Source organism: Gymnodraco acuticeps, unplaced genomic scaffold, assembly GCF_902827175.1.
Source record: "Gymnodraco acuticeps unplaced genomic scaffold, fGymAcu1.1, whole genome shotgun sequence".
Taxonomy (NCBI): Eukaryota; Metazoa; Chordata; class Actinopteri; order Perciformes; family Bathydraconidae; genus Gymnodraco; species Gymnodraco acuticeps.
This window is the reverse complement of record NW_022990271.1, coordinates 8,008,803-8,031,822: the sequence shown is the minus strand read 5'-3', so window position 1 is coordinate 8,031,822 and position 23,020 is coordinate 8,008,803. Positions and strand designations below refer to the sequence as shown.

Sequence of the window (23,020 nt, the reverse complement as noted above, 5' to 3'; positions counted from 1 at the left end):
GCAACATGACCTGTAGAGAAACCTTTCTGAAACTTAATCCCTGACACCAGCAAATTCTTATCAATCGCTACTTCTGCTGAAAAGTTTCCAAGGCCAACATCTGAAATATATCTGGAATTGCGTTCCATTGTGCAGAAACAACCATTTTCTGCACAATGGAACGTTTTTATTAGTGCCAAAGAAACCCTGAGGAAAATAATAAAATAAATGACTTAATAACCTATTTTTGGCCACTGCATACAAATGCTGAAAACAATTTTTTTTTGCATTTTAGTAATTGATTAGGATATTTAAAATAGGATTTATTTGAAATTAAGTCTTTCAATCTATTGTTTTCTTAGTCCTTTTTGATTTATTGTGTTGGTGACCGGTTAAGGAAATTATATTATATATATTTGATAAAGCTACAAAATAAAAGGCTTAACTGTGTTACTTTCAGTGAGGCGATGTTAATATTCAGTTTGTCATGCTTGCTTATTGGACTTTTTCGACTCCAGTGTCATATAACTACATTAACAGTATAACCATAATAATTGTATTACATGGGAACATTACCAAACACAGTATAGGAAGCAGGTGAAGGTTGAAAAGTAGAGTATTATAGCCTAATCAAAGAAACAGATAGCCTTTACACGGCTGGGTCACCACATGCTCCTCTGGACTGTGCTCTCAAGAGTTTCACAACCCTATGACCTCAGTGACTGTTGATATTACCCTGCCCTCTAAAAAAATATCTGGCTGATGCCCAAGGTTCACATGATATGCACTGAGGATGCCTTTGGCTCCCAGTAGCATCATTTATTGGTCCAATAGTCAAAAGGGCAACTTTGTGGCATAAACTTATATTATTTCATTTAATAATAATGGTTATTTACCTTTATCCATACAGCACCTTTAAAAAAGAAAAAGGACACAAACACATTTCAGCACTGTATGAATTCAGTCCAGTCTTTATGTGATACAACTTATTTATAAATATAGTCATATTGTGTGTTTTTTCTGTTACTGTTTGAGCCTGTTTGTGTGTGTACTGTACCTGTATGCATTTGCATAATTTTCCAATCTTTGATCCAAATTCAAACACAAGGATGGTACCATTACCAGTGGCAGAAAGTGACTAAGAGCATTTACTCTAGTTTCTAGTTCATCTCTGTACAAGTTACTAATAAACACACAAAAAACAATACATTGTAGATAAAACCAGTGGTCCTAATCTTTTTTGACCTATGACCCCTACTCAAGAAGCCGTGGTGGGCCCTTCAATGACATTTCAGATGCCTGTGAGCACAGGTCTACCAATCAATTGTTCTGTTTTTTAAAGCAAAGATAAGAGAAAAGTCAAACGAACAAATGCACATTTTTTACATAGAACTTTTTCGCTGTTGCTTTAACATCTTTCGACTCCACAAATAAGTCTTGTGACCATTTGGAGGGAACCTGGACTAAACCTGAACCTGGACTAAACCTGGACCTGGACTAAACCTGGACCTGGACTAAACCTGGACCTGGACTAAACCTGGACCTGGACTAAACCTGAACCTGGACTAAACCTGGACTAAACCTGGACCTGGACTAAACAGCAAATACAGGAATAATACAGGACTTCAATTTGAGAGAAACTCCAATGTGATTTTGAATGTGTCATTCTATGGCTCCGCCTAATGCTCCTTTCGACTCCCTGGGTTATTTACACCATGTTAAAGCCTTTTCAGCTGATTTCCCCCCCCCCCACTCAATCAATGAAACAAAAAGAATGTCAACAAAACGTGTTTTTCACATTTTAATTGTGTCGTTCTCTAAAACCACTTCCATCTTAACTTTTTTGTAATTAAACAACGATATGGAGTAACAATATTACCTTCAATTGTCTAGCTACCCTACATTATTCAAATAGTTAACCCTTTCCATGATCCTAACCTACTTTTCAGAAATTGCCCCGCCCCCCTGCACACAATCCCTTTTTGCAAGATTCCCCATTTTCTAGCAGTGCTGCACTTTTTTTCTTTTTTACAGGACTTGTGGCTTTTAAAACGAGACAACATGATGATGTATTTGATTTCAGTCATTTTAGCAAGTATCTTCATCATTCCGTTCGCAATAAAAACGTTGTCCCCTTATCTTTGGTTGGATATTCTGTATTTAAAGGATCTGCTGCGGATTTTAGTGACGTTCGTTTCGAGGAGAAGAAGGAGACCTTTCTTCTTTGTTTTGGACCGTTTCTTGGAGCAGACCGCGGCACATCCAGACAAGTCGTTCATTGTGTTTGAAAATGAACACTTCTCGTACTCTCACACAGATAGAAGGAGCAATAAAACAGCCAACGCGCTTCTGTCACAGCCTGGGTATAAAGCTGGGGACACCGTGGCACTTTTCATGGGCAATGAACCCGCCTTCATGTTTACCTGGCTGGCCCTGGCTAAATTAGGCTCTCCAGTGGCTCTTCTCAATCACAACATCCGCACCAAGTCTCTGCTGCACTGCTTCAACTGCTGCAAGGCCACAGTGCTGATAGCAGCCTCAGGTATGCATCTGGTAGTGTTTTAATGTGTTAATGACAACAACTTAAGGTAGCTGTGACTTGAGCCTTGCTTTCAGACTGAATGTCAAACTTTATTCCATGGTTTAGGGTTTCATTTTGAGCCCAGTCATGCCTATAAATCCAAGCTGTTTTTAGAAGAAGAAGTTAAAAGTTGTGGAATATATTTTTTTGGCCATCACAGTTTAGGAAATCCATCACAGTGGGCCTATAATGACTTGATCTCATGCAGGTGATGTTTCATCAGAGAAGAAAAGGTGTTGAGGAATTATCCAGAATGCACACCCTGCCAGATTATATTAACAGCGTCATGAAGGAAAGGAGGCTTAAACAAGTTGTTAAATGGGGATGGCGTACTCGGTTTACTTAATATTGACCATTTGAATGTAAAATGATGTTAATATTGATATGTGTTGTTGTTTAAAAGAGTAATCTGTGGTCAGTGACAGTTTTTAACAAAATCTGGGATGCTAACCACATTTATGCTCTCAAAATACGACCGTTGACATACCAAGCTTCACTGACCAATGTCAATTTTCTCAGTCTCTGTTGTCTGCAGTCACAATTAAAGTGAAAGTCAAGGTTGACAAGTGTTGTTTGATCATACTTAATCATACATTTTAGTGGGAAAATATCAGCATTCTGACAGGAAACTAGTATTTTCTGGTTCTGAGTATACTGTATGTTTCTTTGCAGAGCTGAAGGCAGCAGTGGAGGATGTGCTGCCCACCTTGACGGAGCAGGGCGTCACCGTGCTCCTGATGACCAAACACTGTGACACACCTGGGATCGAGAGTTTTTCTGATAAAGTGGACGACGCATCAGATTCCCCGCTCCCTCGATCCCTCAGATCACACATCACATTCAAAAGTCCTGCCGTTTATATTTACACCTCAGGAACAACAGGTATCTGAGTGGCGGCGTTTCATGTGATAATCTGTTCCCACAACAACATGTTTGTTCTTGAGTTTAAAGGTGTGCGCTGCCTGTGTCTTGTTGTATTTCAGGTCTCCCTAAGGCAGCTGTGGTCAATCAGAACCGCCTATTAACAGCGTTGGCTGTTTTGGCTTCAAATGGTGTGACGTCTAGCGATGTTATCTACCTCAACCTGCCTCTGTACCACACAGCAGGATTCATTATAGGCTTTATTGGATCCATTGAGACAGGTGAGACCATTTAAGTGAAGCAGAGGGCGCAAAACAACTTGTGAGGCTGTGTGAGCTTCCTTGTATGAATACTTATTTTACTTAGCTAACATTGAGTTCTTCAGTTGTTTCCTGTATAGTCTTTATATTTGTATTTTAGGCCAAACTGTTTCAAATTCAGACTGCAGCAAGAGGTTAAGCCACCAAAAGTTTACCCACTAGTCACTGTTTTACGTCTATGAGTTCACGGTTACTGCAATAGGCTCCCTCTGCAAAGCATTTAAGTCTAACATGTATGCACCATTTACCAAACAAATCCTTATGATGACCATTTCAAAGAAAATGGTTTGAAATCTAAAAAAGGAACTCTAGAAGAAAAGACCTGATGTCTAATTTATGGCAGATCCGGGCTAAATGTATCATCATACATCTTTGACATATAGTTATTGTCCTAAAAAAAACCACGTGTTGCTAATTATTTTGCTAAGGAAACTATTTAAAAAAGCCATTGGATTAGCTTGAATGTGTTGTCAAGAAGCTAACAACAAGTCTGAGTAAGATCATGAAGTGTGCAAACTTAAAGAGACATGGTTTTCACAGGAAAACAACGATACTTAAAGGTGCACTTCACAATTCTAATGAATGCCAATACATAATCCAATTCAACACACTATTTGTTATATTTAATGAGCACCACGATTTCCTAGCTCGGCAAAAGACCACAGATGTTAAACAAGAAAGGCAATGGGAGTGGGAGGGAATCGAAAGAAGCTATTATGCATTTCCAAACATTTGGACTACGTTGTAAATGTATTATCTCTTCAATTTACACACGGCATCTATTGCACGTCTGTCCGTCCTGGGAGAGGGATCCCTCCTCTGTTGCTCTCCCTGAGGTTTCTCCCATGTTCCCCTTTAAACTGTGGGTTTTCTCCGGAAGTTTTTCCTTGTACGATGTGAGGGTCTAAGGACAGAGGGTATTGTCATACTGATATTTTGTACAAACTTTGAAGTCCACTGAGACAAATGTAACATTTGTGATATTGGGCTATATAAATAAACATTGATTGATATTATGTCATTCTTTAAACTTTGAACTTGTTTTATACTGCACACAAAGTGGTGCCCCTGCTCCTCCCCTTACCTCTGGGTTTCCTTGCAAAACTAAATGAGTCCTTTGTTGCTGGAAACCAGTAATCTGACCAAACCCAGATTAACTCTACTTTCTAACTGCTTCTTATTAAACAGACTAAAGTTCACACCGCTGTGATTTTCTGGGTAAGCAGCCTGAGTTACAGAAAGATATTCATGAAAATTCAACACTGTTTGAGAACAATCACCTTCCTGTTGTGCACTACATGCATTTAAATGGAATACACTTTATTATTGTTGGCATTATTTTCGGGGGGAAATATTCTAGTGGTAGACTATGGATACTGCAAGTAATACAATCGTAATGTTTACATGACAATTACAACTACCTGAAATATATATTGATAATAATAACACATTGATAAATATCCCTTATAGGCATTACATATTTGTAAAAGGACATCACCTGTATCTCTACTTTCATAACTGAACATATCTTTGCCTCATAATCACATTTTCTTTCTTTTTTTGTTGTCTTATTTTGAAGGGTCAACTATTATTCTGAAGAGGAAGTTCTCTGCCTCTCAGTTTTGGGACGACTGTAGGAAACACAGTGTGACTGTTGTGCAGTACATAGGAGAGGTGATGCGTTATCTCTGTAGTACACCAAAGGTAAATGCTTTTCACTGTTCCCAGATCTTCACACAGTACTATTAAACTTAGCAGTACTACAGGAAAGGAAGATGCTTTGTTGCTGAAACTGCCCAGTTATTTACCTAAAGATTTGTATGGGGCTCAGTATCACTTTTCCCTGTTAGCCTCTGCAGTGGTGTCTTGGTCGTCATGTGACATTTATAGTTCAGTTACAGTAAAGTCTGAGGTGAAACACAAACCAGGGGCATTCCCGTAAAGCTGGCAGTGGATAAATGTCAACCTCCCTCCAAATAATTTGATTGATAATGCCTATCGAAGGAATATTCCTTTTGGACAGCATGTAATTGTACAATTTTTAAGGCTAGACTAAAACGTTTCTAATTGCTGTTTTAGTTATATTTGAAGGAAGTTACACGTAAACCGCCATACCTGATGCCTCATTTAAAAAAAATATATGGCTACATAATGTTGGCGGATTGATTTATCGATCCTGCCCTTTAACCATAATTGTATTTATTCATCAAATGGAAGTATTTTAATAACTGCAGTGAGTACAACCCAAACAAGCTCACACAGAATCTTTGGCTGTGGGACGCATGCCTCCTCGCTCTACCGCCTCAACTGTTGTAAAAATTCTCGGAGCGAGACAGCTGCTGAGGCAGAGCTGAGAACCGGCTGCAACAAGCTGCCGCTGAGACAGATCCAGTCAGAGATAACTTTCCAAATCAGTACATTCACAGCACAGCTGGCTTACCAAAATAGAAATCGTTAAATCACAACTATCGGGTTCCAGCCTCCTGCTTCATTATCTGCGGGGGTTCGAACACCATGCAACTTTATGGATGCATGTCAAAATGAAATGCTGAAATATGATCATTTGTAAGAGGAGGAATGCAACATTTCCACATCTCTTAAGGCGGACTCTGCTGTATTTAGGAGTACTACATTCTACCTACATGTATGGCCATTCAGAGTATCTTATTGCATCACATGAAGTGCAGTCTCAATTTAGCGTGTAACCCTGTTAGAGTAGGAGGAGGTGGCCTGTCTGTATCTGGTCATCACTAGGAATAGATGCTGGCCTTTACTAAGGAAGACCATATTAAGTAACTTGGCAACCAAACATTTTACATAAGCATCATTGCTTGTGTAAACTGTTTTATGCAAATTATTACATACAGGCAGGGATTAGCCATACTTGATCTGAGAGGATCCTAATGAGAGGCGTAATTAGATGACTGAAACTGTGACTGTGTGACACATATACATTATGTTTGTTTATAAAGAAATACTTAACCCCCAGTGTTTCCCCTAACATTGTCTTAGACGGGCGCTGCGCCTCACCAACAATTATTAAAATAAAAAAAATTATAATTTGTTTTTAAAATATATATGCACCATATTGCAACTAATCTATATCTACTGTCACTTTTCACATTGAACATGTGCTCTTTTATTAAATAAACTAAACACTTTCTTTTTAAGTTGTGAGTTTAGTGTTTTTGACCCTAAGAAACACTGATGCATTCATCAATAACAATAATCCACAGCTCCTCTCTCTGCTCCAGAGGATTTACAAAAAATATATATATCCCAATGCCACCAACATTTGTGATCTAATGTTTTGTTTATGTGACAATGCAGAGAGAAAATGACAAGGACCATAAAGTAAAATTGGCCATTGGCAACGGTATCAGAGCAGAGGTATGGAAAGAGTTTCTCAATCGCTTCGGGAACATAGAGGTCCGTGAGTTTTACGCCTCCACCGAGGGAAATGTGGGATTTGTCAACTACGTAGGAAAGATTGGAGCTATTGGGCGAGTTAACTTTTTCCATCAGGTAAGAATAATATAGAAAAAAGCATTCAATTGTCTTTTAGCATTGTAATCTTATACAGGCAACTTAATTGTGTAGATGCAAAACACATAGGTGGCATATTAGAATCCCATGCATGGCTGCCAATAAATAATATGGTAAATATGTTTTATTTTTGCTGTCTGCGTAGAGGATGTTTGGCACATACTGAAACAGTGATGTGTTTCTTCCTGTAGAAGCTGTTTCCCTTCACTCTGATAAAGTATGACACCGAGCGAGATGAACCGATCAGAGATGATAACGGCCTCTGTGTGGAGGCACCCAAGGGTGAGAAAAATAAACATAAAACTCAATAATAATTATGGATCTTATAGTCATAGGATATTTACTGATGTAGGTGTTTAATGGACAATGGCTGTAAAAGACATGTCTCCTTTTTGTTAAGGTGAGACAGGACTGCTGGTGTCAAAGATCACAGACATCGCTCCTTTCGTCGGCTACGCTCAGAACGAAGAACAAACGGAGAGGAAGAAACTTCGTAATGTTCTCAAGAAGGGAGATCTTTACTTCAACAGTGGAGACCTCATGAGGATCAATAACGACAACTTCATCTACTTCCAGGATCGTGTAGGTGACACATTCAGGTACAGAACTCCTGAGCACCCTAATTTGATTTTGTTCGTAAAGAAAAATTGTTTATGGTTTCAATACTGCAGGATCAGCAATGTAATAAAACAAAAAAGTTGAAAAAGGGTTAATAGATACATATTTTAAGAAAAACAAAAGTGTATCTGCATATTGTGTGAAATGCAATATATACAGAACACATGAGGAAATCTGTGTTTTTAAAGGCAATGATTAAAACAGAAAATGAAATATTGAAAGCAAGTCATTGGGAACAAATTGATTAACAAAATCATGTTAAAATGAATGATAATAGTAAGTAGACCTCTGGGCTCTGCAGGCACCCTATTTGACAGGATTATGAAAGCTGGGTAAAAAAAATGTTTCACTTAAAAAAAACAGTAACACAATTAATATAAAGTTTTAACTTTGAGCTTGCAGGTGGAAAGGTGAGAATGTAGCCACAAACGAAGTGTCTGACATTCTGACGATCAGCGATGGTCTCAAAGAAGCCAACGTGTATGGAGTCCAAGTGCCAGGTGACGGCTGTTTCCTCTGCACATTTGACCTCACAGTATGTTTTAAGATCTCATGACTCCCAAATGCCAGAACATTGAAGAGAGGCTGATTTGCAGATGAATTGGTAAACGAATGCTTTATCTGTTTCTATTTTGCCCGGCTATACAGGGCATGAGGGGCGGATAGGAATGGCAGCAGTCACCATGAAGGAAGGCGCACAGTTTGATGGAAGTAGAATATTTAACCATGTGGTTAGCTACCTGCCTTCATATGCCAGACCTCGCTTCATAAGAATACAGGTATGGTTATTTCACAACTCAATTCTCAGCACTACATTTTGAAAAGAAAGAGCACATTACATTTGCATACATTAAAATACCTAGAAAACTGTTTTGTTCTCAAAAAAGTAAATAACAAATATTTTTGATGCAACCTTATCAATCTGGCAATACATATTTTCACTCTGTTTCGAGTGTGAAACAATAATTCTAGGAATCTATTTTTCCAAGTTTGATCTAAATTGTTTTCTTTCTTATTATGACAAAATAACCGTTGAAAATTAGAAGATTTTGTAAGGATAATCTTCCTTAAAAAATGTTGATCTGTAAAAAACAAATGGACCGAACAACGTCTTGGCTGTTCTTTTTTTAAATTTATTTTTTGTATGCTGTTGTAATACTCATTTTAGCCACAAGAGTCTGACATTCACCACTAACCCTTGTTCTAAGCAGGATTACAACATTCATGTTTGCTATCCCATTTGTTTCACAGATGAGCAAAACAGTTAAAAACTAAAGATTATCCTGATCTTTTTCCACATGTGTTTTAATCATAAACACAGAAGAGAAAACAGTTAAGATCACACTTACACAAATGGATCACCAGAATTTAGCTCCCTCACTTGCCTCTCAGGGTGTCCGTACCATGTGATTAAAAGCAGATAAAGATATTTTGATACTGTACCTGAATGATTGATTCGTACTTTTATTCTGTCCAGAATGCTGTGGAGGTGACGGGGACATTCAAGCAGATGAAGGTGAAGTTAGTGGAGGAGAGCTTTGATCCAGGACGTATTCAGGACCCTCTTTACATCCTTGACAATGAAGAGAAGAGTTACATACCGCTGACAGCTCAGGTCTACAGCTCCATCATATCAGGAAACATCAAACTATGAGAACGCTCTCTGTGTCCACTAACTGTGCCGGCTTCTCAGTCTGGCATAAACCTCTTTTTTAAAAGCAGTAGATGGATAATCAGTAGTGTAAGATTTGTTTTTAAGGATCCATTTTAGGGGCTGGAGTCGGCCTGTAAGGGAGGGAGTGAGTTTTATAATACATTTGTTGACAAGTGATATATATTTTTTATTTTACAAGCTGGTTTACTGCTTTCAAGTATGAGGACTGCTGCTTTGACTTCATTCAGTGTTAACATGGTGTTGAGAAATGTTGCTGTATATTTGGTTAAACAGTGAAAACAAACTTGTTAGAGGCTATAGGACTATCTCTCATAGGTAGATATTTATGTGCCTATATATTTTAATATGAATTACTTTGATTCTTACTATACAGCCAGAACTAATGTTCATATACACTTTTGCTCAGGTTTTACTCATCATAACTAAACAATACAAAGATACATCTCAGCGGTGACATGGAAAAACCACAAGGTGGAGACAAATGCAAACTATGTGCTCAGTGTAGTGGGGGTATACAGTACAATATTCACTTTATATAAATGAACATGGACAGTGCACTCAAAAATGTCCCCCAGATGTAATTGTTGAACATCTTAACATTCCAAAAACATGAAGATTAATCTGCATGGTATGTGTCTAAAATATCACTGAATGCTCAACACTACAGTTTATTTTAGGTGGAATAACTAAAGGATCCAACCATGATAAACACAGAGTTCGCTGTCTAATTTTTTTTTTCCATATGTGCTTTCTGTGAACATATATTGATCTTAATGGTATATCTGTTAACCCCTCCATAAAAGTGAATGACTAGAAAACAAAGGTGCACATTTCTTTCAGGGAGAACAAGTCCTGCAGGTACATCTCGTACTTTCGATATTTATACACTGTAATCATTTACATGCCAATTTTAACCAAATATAGCCTACCAAAATGTAAATCACCAGAATAGACTGTTCTTGTGTTGGAGTAGTGTGAGTTTTGCACCCAACCAACCTGTCGTCACAAATACATGTTTTTTAGGGTGTTTTTCATGTTCCATTATTATGTTTTGGTCCTGTTCATGATAGTGCAAAAATATGGCCCTTAATAAAAACATAAATAAACAATATGAATAGAAGCTCTTTCAATAAAGGTTATGTCAGTTATGGTAAGTTTAAAAAGTGTCACTCACCGTTTTTACTCTAATTTATGTTGACATAACATGACTTAATGATGACACATCATCGGCTTGTAAGATAAGTAACAGGCGTAAACCTTAGAAACCATGCTGTTTTTAAATTTGACAAAAGGTCATTCTAGGGTCATTTGGACAGAAGAATGTTGACTAATGTTATGTTTTACTGAACATCTGACAAACACGTTCTATATCAGGGTTCACTTTGTTCCCAACTAGTTGCTGATCCTAAATGAACCATTATTGGCAACAATACTTTGGAAACCAAATATTTGCAGGGAATTTTGTTCCACAGCAGAATGATTACACAATAAACTGATTTGAGGAGGGAGGAGCAGTAAACGCATTTTAAAAAATGACTATTTAAATCTGATACATTTCGATATCTGCGGAAGGAGAAGTGTTTTCCACCCATGAAGCCTTGAGTTACTCCCCTAGTTAACATTGGTCAAAGTTCGGTGCGTCGACTCAGTAAAGGTCTGACTACATTCAGTTTTTTGTTGTGTGCTGCTGAGAGTTTAAACTCTTAATACAGCCAGGCTGACATTTTTGTTCTGACTAACAATGATAACATATATTTTATACACGGCTCTGGCAGGTTTGGCACTGTTGGTGTTATTGCCTCGCCTGAAAACTCGTTATTTTTTTCAAGATTTGAGTTTCGCCATTTCTTCAATTAAAATTGCTATAAGCCTTTACACAATTAAGAAGCGGAAGCCGTGTTACAGTATGCTGGACGGGTTTCTGGACAAAGTGGCGAAACATCCGCATAAGAAGTTCATTATTTTCGAGGAAAGCTCGTACACGTACAGCCAAGCCGACAAAGAGAGCAACAAAGTGGCGCGAGCGCTGTCCACCCACGCCGGCCTGAAGGAGGGGGACACGGTGGCCCTCTTCCTGGGAAATGAGCCTCACTTTGTGTGGCTCTGGCTCGCTCTTACCAAGTTGGGATGCATATCTTCTTTACTGAACTGCAACATCAGATCCAAGTCTCTGGTGCACTGCTTCTCCTGCTGTGACGCCAAGTTCCTGGTGGCTGGTGCCGGTAAGTTGATTTCGGATTTACTGCATTTATTTGTGATTCCATACCTCCCACTCTTAATATTTTTTGTTAAAACGTAGAGACTACCAACAATATTACTTTAACCCTTGTGTGGTGTTCGGGTCAAATTGACCCGATTTCCATTTTCAATGAATAAAAAAAAATATAAGGATATTTTCGTTCAACCTGAAACTCAATGGCCGGGGCTTATTTATTGTGAAGGACATGTGGAATTGTTTTTATTTTTACAGACAGAGAGAAACACACAAACTAAAGACACACACACGCACACACACACACACAATTGTATGCATTGAGAAGCTGTTTGATCCTGTTTTCTCTTGATCTTTACCCTTTGTAGTGTGTACACAAAACTATCCTAGAACATTATAAACATTTTAGATCTTCCAGAAATGTATAAACATTTTATATTTTCTCGCACTGTCCCCCTCGCACCTGCACGCCGGAGGAGGGACTAAACAGAGACATAACCTCAGTGTAGTAACAGTGTAGTGCAGAACTACAATTATCTACCAACAAAATGGCCAAAATATATTCTGCTCAGAGCCTTGGAGCTAATAATGGATGAGAGTGAGTGGAATGCATTAGAATAACACGGTGAAGTGGAACAGGAATACATTTCTGAAGATGTGGAGGTAAACTCAGAATTTGACAGCAAATTGGAAGATGAACTTGACTCATAGCCAGCTGCTGGAAGACCCCCACAGCCAGCCGCAAGAAGACCCCCACAGTCAGCTTCTGGAAGACCCCCACAGCCAGCTGTGAGGTCTGTGGACCCTCAAAGGACTCCAAGACACAGACTACATGCAGCAACTGCAACAAGTACATCTGTGCTATACACACGAAGAAGTTCTGTACATCATGTGTTTCCTAAACGGACCTGCCCATTGACTCACATGATGTCCTGCAGCGTCACTTCATCAATATATTTTTCGGATATACTGTATTTTATGAATAGTGACTGTTAATTGTTTTTATTTGCTTTGTGTTTATATCTGTTCTATGTAATTTATATGGATGTTTCATTCCCTCTATATTTCACTGCCAAATACTTTTGGATGTGTGGTTCTTGTGTTCCAATTGCTGATAAATTGCTTTATTTCCTTCAGGGCTTTGATTATTATATGACAGATTAAAAATAATAAACATTAATGAAAAAATGTTTCATTTACATTTGTCCTAGAAAAGCATGAGCAAAATGTAAACCTAGTTTTTATTACAGTGTATTCTTTTTTTAACATAAATTACATTTTTAACACAAAAAACGATGGACACTTCCATTGTTAAATTTGAAAATAAAAATAAAAAACTAATCATATATTTCATTTATATTGTTGGGGAATGAGTTAAAGACTATAAGGAATTGTGCATGTTGAATTTAGTTCTGTATTTTTTTTAAACCCTGAAATATGTCCCGTGTCAATTTGACCCGAACATTACCAAAGGGTGCAAAATGTGAAGATAACACAAGGGTTAAAAAAATAGGTATTTTCTGTGCATGGCACAGGCTATACGTTTATCTAGAGATATTGCGGATTTTTAAAGGGATGATGCTGATATTGATATTTGGGACACTAATTGAATTGAATTATTTTAAAAAGAAATCCATAACACGAAAATAACAATTTTTAAATGGAACCCTTACATTTGAAAAATGTAATCTGAAAAAAATGCATTCCATAACAAACATTTACCATTAAAAAAAAAAAAAAATCTATTCCTCCCTTCTTTCTGGTGAACAAACTACTCTAATTTGCCTCAAAACTAGTTTGCATTTCTATACTGCAATATCTTGTTTGTCAATTCATTTATTGGACTCGGCTTTGACTTTCTAGGCTTAATTCCCATGATCTGTAATGATTGATTCACCATGTTTATTGTATCAGCACTGACCTCCATGAAGTCTGAACTTCCTTGTTCTGTTTTGTCTCTCTCAGACTTGAAACAGGCTGTAGAAGAGGTGTTACCCACCTTGACCGAGCAGGGTGTCCGTGTGTTTATCCTCAGTGAGCACTGTGAGGTGGAGGGCATTGAAAGCCTCTCTGATAAAGTTCAGCAGGCCTCAGACCAGCCTCTGTCACCTCAGCTGAGGGCCAACGTTAACATTAAGAGTCCCGCACTCTACATCTACACCTCAGGAACCACAGGTAATCTGACAGGCTCATCTGACCTTCCCTTCTAATCTGTGATTGTTTTTCTAGTCTGAAGACCTTGAGCTGCAGAGATAGGACAATAAAAAATGGCTGCGTCTGCTTCTAATGGCGTTTTCTCTCAGGACTTCCCAAGGCAGCTATTATCAACCACGAGAGGCTATGGAGGTCAACCTTTCTCCAGTCCATTGCTGCTGTCCGCTCAGACGATGTCCTCTTCGTGTGCCTGCCTCTTTACCACACTTCTGGATTTGTGATGGGGCTTTGTGGAGCCATAGAACGAGGTCATTCACGAGATCATAAACCTACCAATGATTCACAGGGTGCATGCTGATTGTTTAGTCAAGGCTAAACAAGTGATATGGACTAGTAGTGTCCAACTATATTCGTATTTCAAGGTCCTCAAGGTCAAAAACACTTTCTTAGCTCTAACTGTGACTTTATTTTGTGTCGCTTAAATCTGTGCCTTCATTTGCAGGCATCACGGTTGTATTAAAACGTAAGTTCTCTGCCTCCAACTTCTGGAACGACTGTAGGAAGTACAACGTGACAGTTATTCAGTACATAGGAGAAATTATGCGCTACCTCTGCAACACACCTAAGGTAAACCCCTGTGTAATGTCACATATGGTCATGTTGTTTTAACACATTACAACAATATAGCACATACATTCATTAGCAGCCTTGATAGTTTTATTCGATATTTTCATGTACTCAAAACCAAACAAAACAACACAATGTGAGGTCTCTTATTCTTGTCTCGCCTCTTGCTCTCCTCTAGCGAGACAATGATAAAGATCACAAGGTCCGACTGGCCCTGGGGAACGGGTTAAGGAGCGACACCTGGGAGGATTTCCTGCAGCGATTTGGGGACATTTGTATCTGTGAATGCTACGGAGCGACTGAAGGAAATCTTGGCTTTGTCAACTACTGTGGCAAAGTTGGAGCTATTGGCAAAGAGCATTTTCTCCACAAAGTAAGAAGTTGCTAATGCTAATAGGTTTTCAGTAATATTTTGTGGGTTAACATTTTACGCCATGCGATGAACATGCAGCTGCAATAGCATATATATATATATATAATATATATATATATATGCTATTGCAGCTGCATCTCTCTCTCTATATATTATATAGAGAGAGAGATGCAGTATGAATTAAAATGTTAGAAGATAAGATTCTTTATATAACTACTACTTTATTCTTTCTCACGTTTTATTCTCCAATTGAATTTTAGATGGGAAATAAGTACGCCCTCATAAAGTATGACACGGAGAAAGAGGAGCCCGTCAAAAATTCCAAGGGATTTTGTATTGAAGTCCCCAAAGGTCAGAAACCCCCCCCCCCCCCAAATATGAGTCTTGAAATCTAGCTCTTACTAATAAACATCATGTGCTTCTTACAGGAGAGACCGGGTTGTTTGTGGGGAAGATCGAAGAAAGAGCTCCTTTCAGTGGCTATGCCAAGAACCATCAGCAGACAGAGAAGAAGAAGCTAAGAGATGTGTTTGTGAAGGGAGACCTCTACTTTAACAGTGGTGACCTTCTAAAGATAGACAAGGAGGGATTTGTCTTCTTTCAAGACCGAATTGGAGATACTTTCAGGTGAGTGATTTGAACAAAGTTGATGAGCTGAGCGAGTAATGAAACATCTAGGAACAGCTTTAGATAACAAATAGATGTGTTGACATTTGTAGACCATGTCACTCCCTAAAAGGTTCACAAACTCATTCTGCGTTTGACTTGGTCAATTAGTTGGAAAATAACTATCAATCAATCAATGTTTATTTATATAGCCCAATATCACAAATGTTACATTTGTCTCAGTGGTCTTCACAGTGTGTACAGAATATCAGTATGACAATACGACACCCTCTGTCCTTAGACCCTCACATCGTACAAGGAAAAACTTCCAGAGAAAACCCAACTATTATATAATAACTTTTACATTTTACCTCTGCAAACTGAATTAAAGATGTAGACACAACATTACATTGGATTATATTCAAGATTTATAAAGCATTTAATTTAGCTAATATAATCTCAGAATCATTATTGAATTATAATTTTATAATTCTGTGTTTGTTTGCTAATTATGACCAACTTTTCAGTGCTAAATGAAAACATAGCAGTTAAGTTATGCATTTACTGTCTGTTTTATTGACCCTGAATAAAGGTGGAAAGGCGAAAATGTAGCAACGACAGAGGTGGCCGATCATTTGCTGATGTTGGACTTTGTCGAGGAGGCTAATGTCTATGGTGTGAAGGTGCCAGGTAAGAATCACTTTGTTAGTAAGGATTTATGGTGCTGAAAATCTGTAACTCCTAAAAACTAAATGTTAGTTAAAGCCTTGCATCTGATCATTAAATGTGTTTGATTGTGTATTCATTAGACTATTTATATTTATATAGAATTTCACATGTCTAATAATCATACACAATTTTTGTAATTTTATCCAGAGAATTAAGTTTCCATTAAGTGCTTGTATAAAACGGAGAGAAATTTATAATCTTCTCCTGTTAAAGTTGTCATTTGACTTTCTACTTCACTTTTAAGGACACGAGGGACGAGTTGGAATGGCAGCAGTGAAGCTCAAAGAAAACATGGACTTTGACACCAAAGCTGTCTATCAACACGTCAAAAACTACCTCCCCAGCTACGCAAGACCCCGCTTCGTTCGCTTGCAGGTAAGGAAAGTCTTGCTGAATACGTTTATAACACATAACAATTCATGGATTCGTCTGAATATGTCTCTGTTTGTCTGGCAGGATGCAGTGGTAGTTACTGGGACGTTTAAGCAAATGAAGGTGAAGCTGGGACAGGAGGGCTTTGACCCGGATGCCATCAGTGACCCTCTGTTCTACCTGGAGGACAACAACAACTATGTACCCATGACTCAGCAGATATTCAACTCCATCACAGATGGAAAAATCAGGCTCTGAATGAGTTCAGTGTTTATTGTTGGATTGTGAACCTCAAAATAATACATTTGATTTTGAGATTTGAAGTGATACTGGATGTCAAATAATGATAAATGGCATTCACATTGAACATTTAGGTACAGCACATTTCACGAGCTACTTGAAGGGAACATTGTGTACTGAAATATTTTTAAGGGATTTAATTTAGTTTGAAAATTAAAAACATGATTGTACTGAGCAAAGCAATCCCAAATCATTGACATGGTTATACAGTGATCTTAGATTTGCCATGAACTGAAAGTGCTGGCACAGCACCCGGCTAGTAAATTGCTCAATACAGCAGAATTACTGTCTGTATCTAATCTACTGTACTGCTTTTATGATCATTATAGGAGCTTAGTGGTGGTTTCCAGTGGATTGGTAGAGGGGGCAGTGTTAGCAACAGGAGAAGAAGACATACAGTTAATTCTTCTGCAGGTGGAGGATACGTTTTTTTGAGTTGTCTGTGAAACCTTTACAGGGCAGCAGAGCTGGTGCGGGCCACACTGCACCCACTGGTTGCAGAAACTGGGCACGCTGTAGAACTTTGTCAGCTTTTTTAGGACCTTTTTACCCATGAGATTTGAAGGCACCTCTGTAATCTTAAACATAGGACCAGATCCTGCTGTTGATGGCGTGCTAGGGAGGGCGCCTGCATCATCTTTAAGACTAGGCCTTGTATCAAAGTCGTAGCCAGACAGTGGCCCCCTGCAAGTGTAAGGCAGAGGCTCGCTGCTGCAGCTGAGAGAGCGCATTGGTCTCCTGGATCTGTTCCAGGCCTTGTCAATCCACAGCTCCACCTCAGCCTTTTCAAGACAGGAGACAGCATCCTCGCTCCCCTCAGACCGCATGTCAGAGTCGAGGTATTCGTCCATCACCTCATCTCTCCCTGATTTTGGTTGGTCTGCATTGTTCAGAGCCTGAGTCTCAGCCAGGAGAGTGGAAGCTGTTTTGGAGATGATGCTCCAGTCTTTAAGGATGTCCTCTGCGGTGGTGAACTGCGAGGTCACCGTGAATCTGATGATGCGCTTGGTGTTAATGTCTGCAGGGATCAGGTACATGGTGCCTGACCGCGTCAGTCTCCTCAGCAGCTCTTGTGTCAAAGCATTTCCCCCCTAGCATAAAAAATACATAAATGTCAAATGCCAACAAAAAAAAAACCTCTCAACTAAACTCAAACATTTAGAGGAAATCATTTCAAGGTTACCACTTTTAATGATCTCCTTTATTGCTCTCACCTTAACTAGCATGCTCTTGAAAAACTTTATTTCCTTATAAATGAACTGACCTTTATATGAGATGTTACTTTCAACAATGATTAGCTAGTCAAAGACATGTTGCTTAACAAAGTTTACTGCATAGACAATTTAAATCTGTGCCACCTACTTTTAGGCAGAACACCACCAGGCCAAGGTGCCTCTCAGCGGGAACTTCGAAATGTGGGTCACTCCTAATGTGAGACTCCAAAAGCTTCGCCATTTCAATCCCCTGATGCAATACAGAAATATACATGTAAATCCTATCATTTAAAGACAAATTAAAGCTTTGGGATGTCCTAGTATTTCATACATGTTCATAATCTGATTACATTGGATATTAATTCCTTCAATAATTTGCATTAAAATAACTGAGTGCCACTTACATGTCTGATATGAGCCTGGAGGTTTTTCAGGCCAAAGGAGCGCATAACAAACCAAAGTTTCAGAGAACGGAAACGTCGGCTGAGGGGAATTTGCCAATTCTGAACAGAAAGATAAGGTTTCCTTATATGAAATGATTCACTATAATAAATAAAAATGTAATTAGGTGATACAAGACAGTATGTTACCATGAAGTCTGTGGCTGCCTGTGAGTTTTCATGTCTGAGATAAACAGGGTCAACAGTGAACGTCTGTTGGAGCTTATATTTATCTTTTACCCTGAGAAAACAAGGTAAAACCATATTAACAAATAAACAAGCATCCTTCACTTAGTATTAATTGTTTTTTTTTAATCTATCATATATAGTTTGAATTAAATGTACTATTAAGTGGATTCTTATTTGGGCTTTTGCACTTACTATTACTATAGAAAATAAAAACGAATTATCCAACAAAGAACATGCTTTTTATCCATTATTTCTGAAGAGCTGAGACAAGTATTAAGCATGCTTACTCACCAGAAAGCTGTGCAGTCAAAGTGAACCATCATCCACTTGGAAGGGTTGAAGACAAAGGAGTCAGCGAGATCAATGCCCTCCAGGGACCAGCGCAGCTCAGGACAGAAGTATGCCGAGCCAGCGTACGCGGCATCAACATGGAGCCACACTCCCTCTTCTGCACCTGTAGAAGAGATTAAAATACAAGTACTGTCCACGCGCACCTCAAAAAGACAACTCAATGTTTGGACTTTACAGACATTTTTTTATACAGATATTATTAGGAGTGAATTTGAAGACGTACAGACTGGTCCAAGTTCAGACAGATTGTCAAAGGCACACACTCCTGTAGTTCCCAAAGTTGCACACAGCTGAACACAGGAGAAAACAAAACCACCAATAAGATGAAAGTTTAAATGTCAGTTTTTTTTGTATTTGAACTATTTTAAACACAAACCTAGGTTTTTATCAAACCAAATTGTACATAATTATGTTTTAAGAATACCACTTGATATTGGTAGGTTTCAATACATAAATCCACAGATCTATTTTAATACTAGAAGTCCTTCTATCAAAATTCTAGCTAAGTAAATATATCTAAGTGTTTTAGCTAAATATATTTAAAAAATAAAAGTAGCTGTTATTTTAAATGTCCCATGACCAGTGTTGGGACTAACGCGTTACAGTAACTAGTACTCTAGTCTAACGCATTACTTTTTACATTCAGTAACTCAGTTACCGTTACTACATGGTGCGTTACTCCGTTAGTTTTTTTTATATAGTCAACAGCCAGGCGAACAGAGATGAGAACTGTACTTAAGTACAGTACTTGAGTAAATGTATTTAGATACTTCCTGTGTCACATGCGGAGACGGGCTGTGGGCGTGTTTTTGTTGTTTACTAACAAGACTATCATGGCGGCGGCGGAGCTCAAGTCTAGTTTCTCCACCTGGAGATATTCTCACTATTTCACTTTTGTCGAGCACAAAGAAAAGAACGTTTTAGTTAAATGTAAGTTGTGTCTTGGCGGGTCAAAGAGTCTATCTACTGCCCAAATCAGTAATTCAAATCTCTTAAAACAAATGCAAAAACAACATGCTGGGACGAAGCTAGTAGCTAAGACCACAGAGACTCAGCCGACGCCACTCCACCTCCACCTAAGCAACAGCGGCTGGATTTTAACCAAGGGACTGCTAGACAGGGAAAAGTCGATAAAGCCATTGCACGGTATGTTGTAGAACACATGCAGGCTATTGCTACAGTGGAGTCACCCGCTTTCAGGGAGCTAGTTAGCATGATACCATGTCCGGGCGGCACACGGCATATGGGACGGAAAACTTTTTCCAACTACCTGGAGAAAGAATATACAAAAATGGAAAGCCAGCTAATATCGATGCAATCCAGATTGCATATAATGCATGTCAAGTTGATCAACAGATTGTATTATTCTCCAATGCAATAGCAGTACTGAAATGAAGGCTATAAGGGCATTAATGGGAGCCCTTTTTTTAAGTAACAAAAACGTTACTTTTCACAGTAACGCATTACTTTTTGGTGTAAGTAATCAGTAAAGTAACTGAGTTACTTTTGAAATGAAGTAACTAGTAATGGAAACTAGTTACTGGTTTTCAGTAACTAGCACAACACTGCCCATGACTGACACATTAGTCTAGATAGTTAAAGCAACTCTATATACAATCAAGCCCTTATAGTTGTCAGTATTCCTAAACATACTGTACAAAATGTCATCGGGGTAAACATTATTTAGTAAACACTGTAAATCTCCACCTAAACACCCCATGATGCCCACCCATCCTTCAGTCTACGTACCATGAAAGGGACCAGTCCCATCCTCCTGTCTTCCTGTATGGCTTGTTTCAAAGTGTCTCCTCTCAGAGACAACTGATCATCAGTGGGAAGAAACCTGATCTTCACCAGAGAGATCAGACCTGCCTTCTCAACCGAGGAATGAGCCTATAAAAGCAGTAAACATTTCAGGTCACCTTCCACCGTGGCAGACAGATTTCTACTTGAATTAAGGAAAAGTAACTTGTTATTCAATTAAATTCTTGAATTCAAAATAATGAGGGATTAAGGTTAGACAATACATTCCATATCTCACATTATGTGTCAGATACCACCGTGTTTACAATTCAAAGACGATTAAATATAGGTTTCAGAGAGAGCCGGTAAAAACGTTCAGTGACCTGCCGCAGTAGCAGGTGAGGTGAAAAAACGGACACTGACCTGATCTGAAGCGTAGGCCACTAGTCTTGAATTTAGCACCGAGTCGTCCACGTCCTGCTCGAGGTCAGGACGCAGCTGCAACATTTTGTCTTTCCTGGCTGCCAGAAGAGTGACCAGTGTGCTCTCACTGACTGTGCTCTAACAGGAGGTTCAGGCAGAAGAGAGACTTAAAAAGTTACTGCAGAGAATACTTTCAAGTTTGGCGTTTGAATAAAATCAGATCAGGGTATTCTCAAACCTGCAGTATGCCTCCACCTCTGCTGTCAGGATGGTAATGCAGGAAGAAGGAGGGGAGTCCCAGTGCTTTACACAACCAGTCCATCACATTCATTTCCAACTCAGTACATGCTGGGCTGGATGCCTGTTCAAAACCAGCAACAAACTCTATTGTATGTCTTCAATCAGAGCTGGGCTATTTGGAAAACATCTTCTATGCCTAGTTATTTCCTATATGTAGAGACACATCACGATATAGATATAGCATGTTTTCCTGTAATTAAATAGCCTATATAAAATAATCACATGGTAAAGCCTATTATGTAAACTACTGATTTAAAAAAAAATTACAAATGAAAAGTTTCTAAGAACTTTAGTCTGAAATGAAACAGTTTCAAGCTAAAATAATGCATGCAAATACAGATTAATCACATTAAGATAATAGTTTGCTTTAACTACACTGGGGTATAAGTTAGTATTTGATTGTTATTACCAATTAAGAAACCTCATTGTGTATCACCATATCTATCCATATACTGTATATGATTATTATATAACCCATTGAAAAACGTGAATGTAGTTATGTTTTCTTAGTTGTTTTGAGGTAGTGTAGAAGGTGAGTTGTTGCCTTACCCAGGTGAATCCAACACAGTTAATGGCATCGGCCAGCATGTCCCCAAGCATGGAGGGCCATGAGGTCAGACTGGGGTAGTAGGCGTGCATATGAGGGCTCTGCCAGTGAACCACCTGAGGGAGAAGAGGAGACAGACCTTGCTTCAGAGACATCGTTTCTGACTTCTGATATGATAATGTTTGACAGCAGGAACTTACTCCTGGCATGATGACTTTCTCGACATCCTTGAAGATGCTCTCCCAGTCCTCCGGCTCCTCAGGCGCAGTATCAGGAAGAAGCTCCCTCATGTAGCCCAGCTTCACATCTGGAATCACCCTCCTCTCCCTGATGGAGCCCAGATACTGTGTGATGTAGTCCACCAGCTCCTTACCTGGTCAGAAACAGACACTTTAACAGCTGCAAGGATACTTCTAGTGAAATACATATTTATTCTGACTATTGTTTGCTAATCATTATTTTCAGTGAGATATAACATCACAACAAAACAAGTCATTACAATGAAATGAAAGCTATCATTACCTCTGCGATTGTATTCTTCAGGCTGCATTATTATTTTCAGATGAGAGCTTTTTGGTTATATTTGTTGTGTGAAACAGCTGTCTGCAATGATGCTTTGTGTATCTTGTGGCAGAGATCACAGAACTATATAGGTCCTGTTGTGAAGAGCACGCCCCGAAGTGGTGACGCATTTGAACCCTACATTTGCACCAAATATTTACCCTCTGCTGGTGGAAATGATTTCCTTATGCAGATCATTGTGAGATTATACTGTATTAAGTTTAATAGGATAATATTATCAACGGTATAATTTAATCAATCCCTCTGTACCTCTAACAAATAGAAAAATATGGATCAGT

General features: G+C 38.7%; 3 protein-coding genes across 3 annotated transcripts; 2 read left to right on the top strand and 1 right to left on the bottom strand.

Annotated features, from left to right (window-relative positions):
- The first annotated feature begins 1,510 nt into the window (after window positions 1–1,510).
- On the top strand, window positions 1,511–10,689 carry LOC117549290 (very long-chain acyl-CoA synthetase-like). The gene is made up of 10 exons (XM_034221060.1): window positions 1,511–2,521; window positions 3,233–3,442; window positions 3,544–3,702; window positions 5,321–5,445; window positions 7,072–7,266; window positions 7,479–7,569; window positions 7,688–7,886; window positions 8,308–8,405; window positions 8,554–8,684; window positions 9,383–10,689. The coding sequence occupies exons 1-10, from the start codon at window positions 2,041–2,043 to the stop codon at window positions 9,557–9,559; spliced, it is 1,866 nt and encodes a 621-aa protein (XP_034076951.1). The 5' UTR covers window positions 1,511–2,040; the 3' UTR covers window positions 9,560–10,689.
- A 443-nt stretch (window positions 10,690–11,132) lies between these two features.
- LOC117549289 (very long-chain acyl-CoA synthetase-like) lies at window positions 11,133–19,028 on the top strand. Its single transcript, XM_034221059.1, has 10 exons — window positions 11,133–11,802; window positions 13,758–13,967; window positions 14,096–14,254; window positions 14,449–14,573; window positions 14,752–14,946; window positions 15,207–15,297; window positions 15,375–15,573; window positions 16,145–16,242; window positions 16,526–16,656; window positions 16,738–19,028. Exons 1-10 carry the CDS (start codon window positions 11,322–11,324, stop codon window positions 16,909–16,911), a joined length of 1,863 nt encoding a protein of 620 aa, XP_034076950.1. The 5' UTR covers window positions 11,133–11,321; the 3' UTR covers window positions 16,912–19,028.
- Window positions 17,222–22,761, bottom strand: hdc (histidine decarboxylase). Its single transcript, XM_034221058.1, has 12 exons — window positions 22,683–22,761; window positions 22,361–22,533; window positions 22,163–22,276; window positions 21,552–21,674; window positions 21,314–21,451; window positions 20,897–21,040; window positions 19,371–19,437; window positions 19,088–19,250; window positions 18,758–18,848; window positions 18,572–18,670; window positions 18,316–18,417; window positions 17,222–18,044 (listed from the first exon to the last, which is right to left on the bottom strand). The coding sequence occupies exons 1-12, from the start codon at window positions 22,708–22,710 to the stop codon at window positions 17,277–17,279; spliced, it is 2,010 nt and encodes a 669-aa protein (XP_034076949.1). The 5' UTR covers window positions 22,711–22,761; the 3' UTR covers window positions 17,222–17,276.
- Window positions 22,762–23,020: the final 259 nt, after the last annotated feature.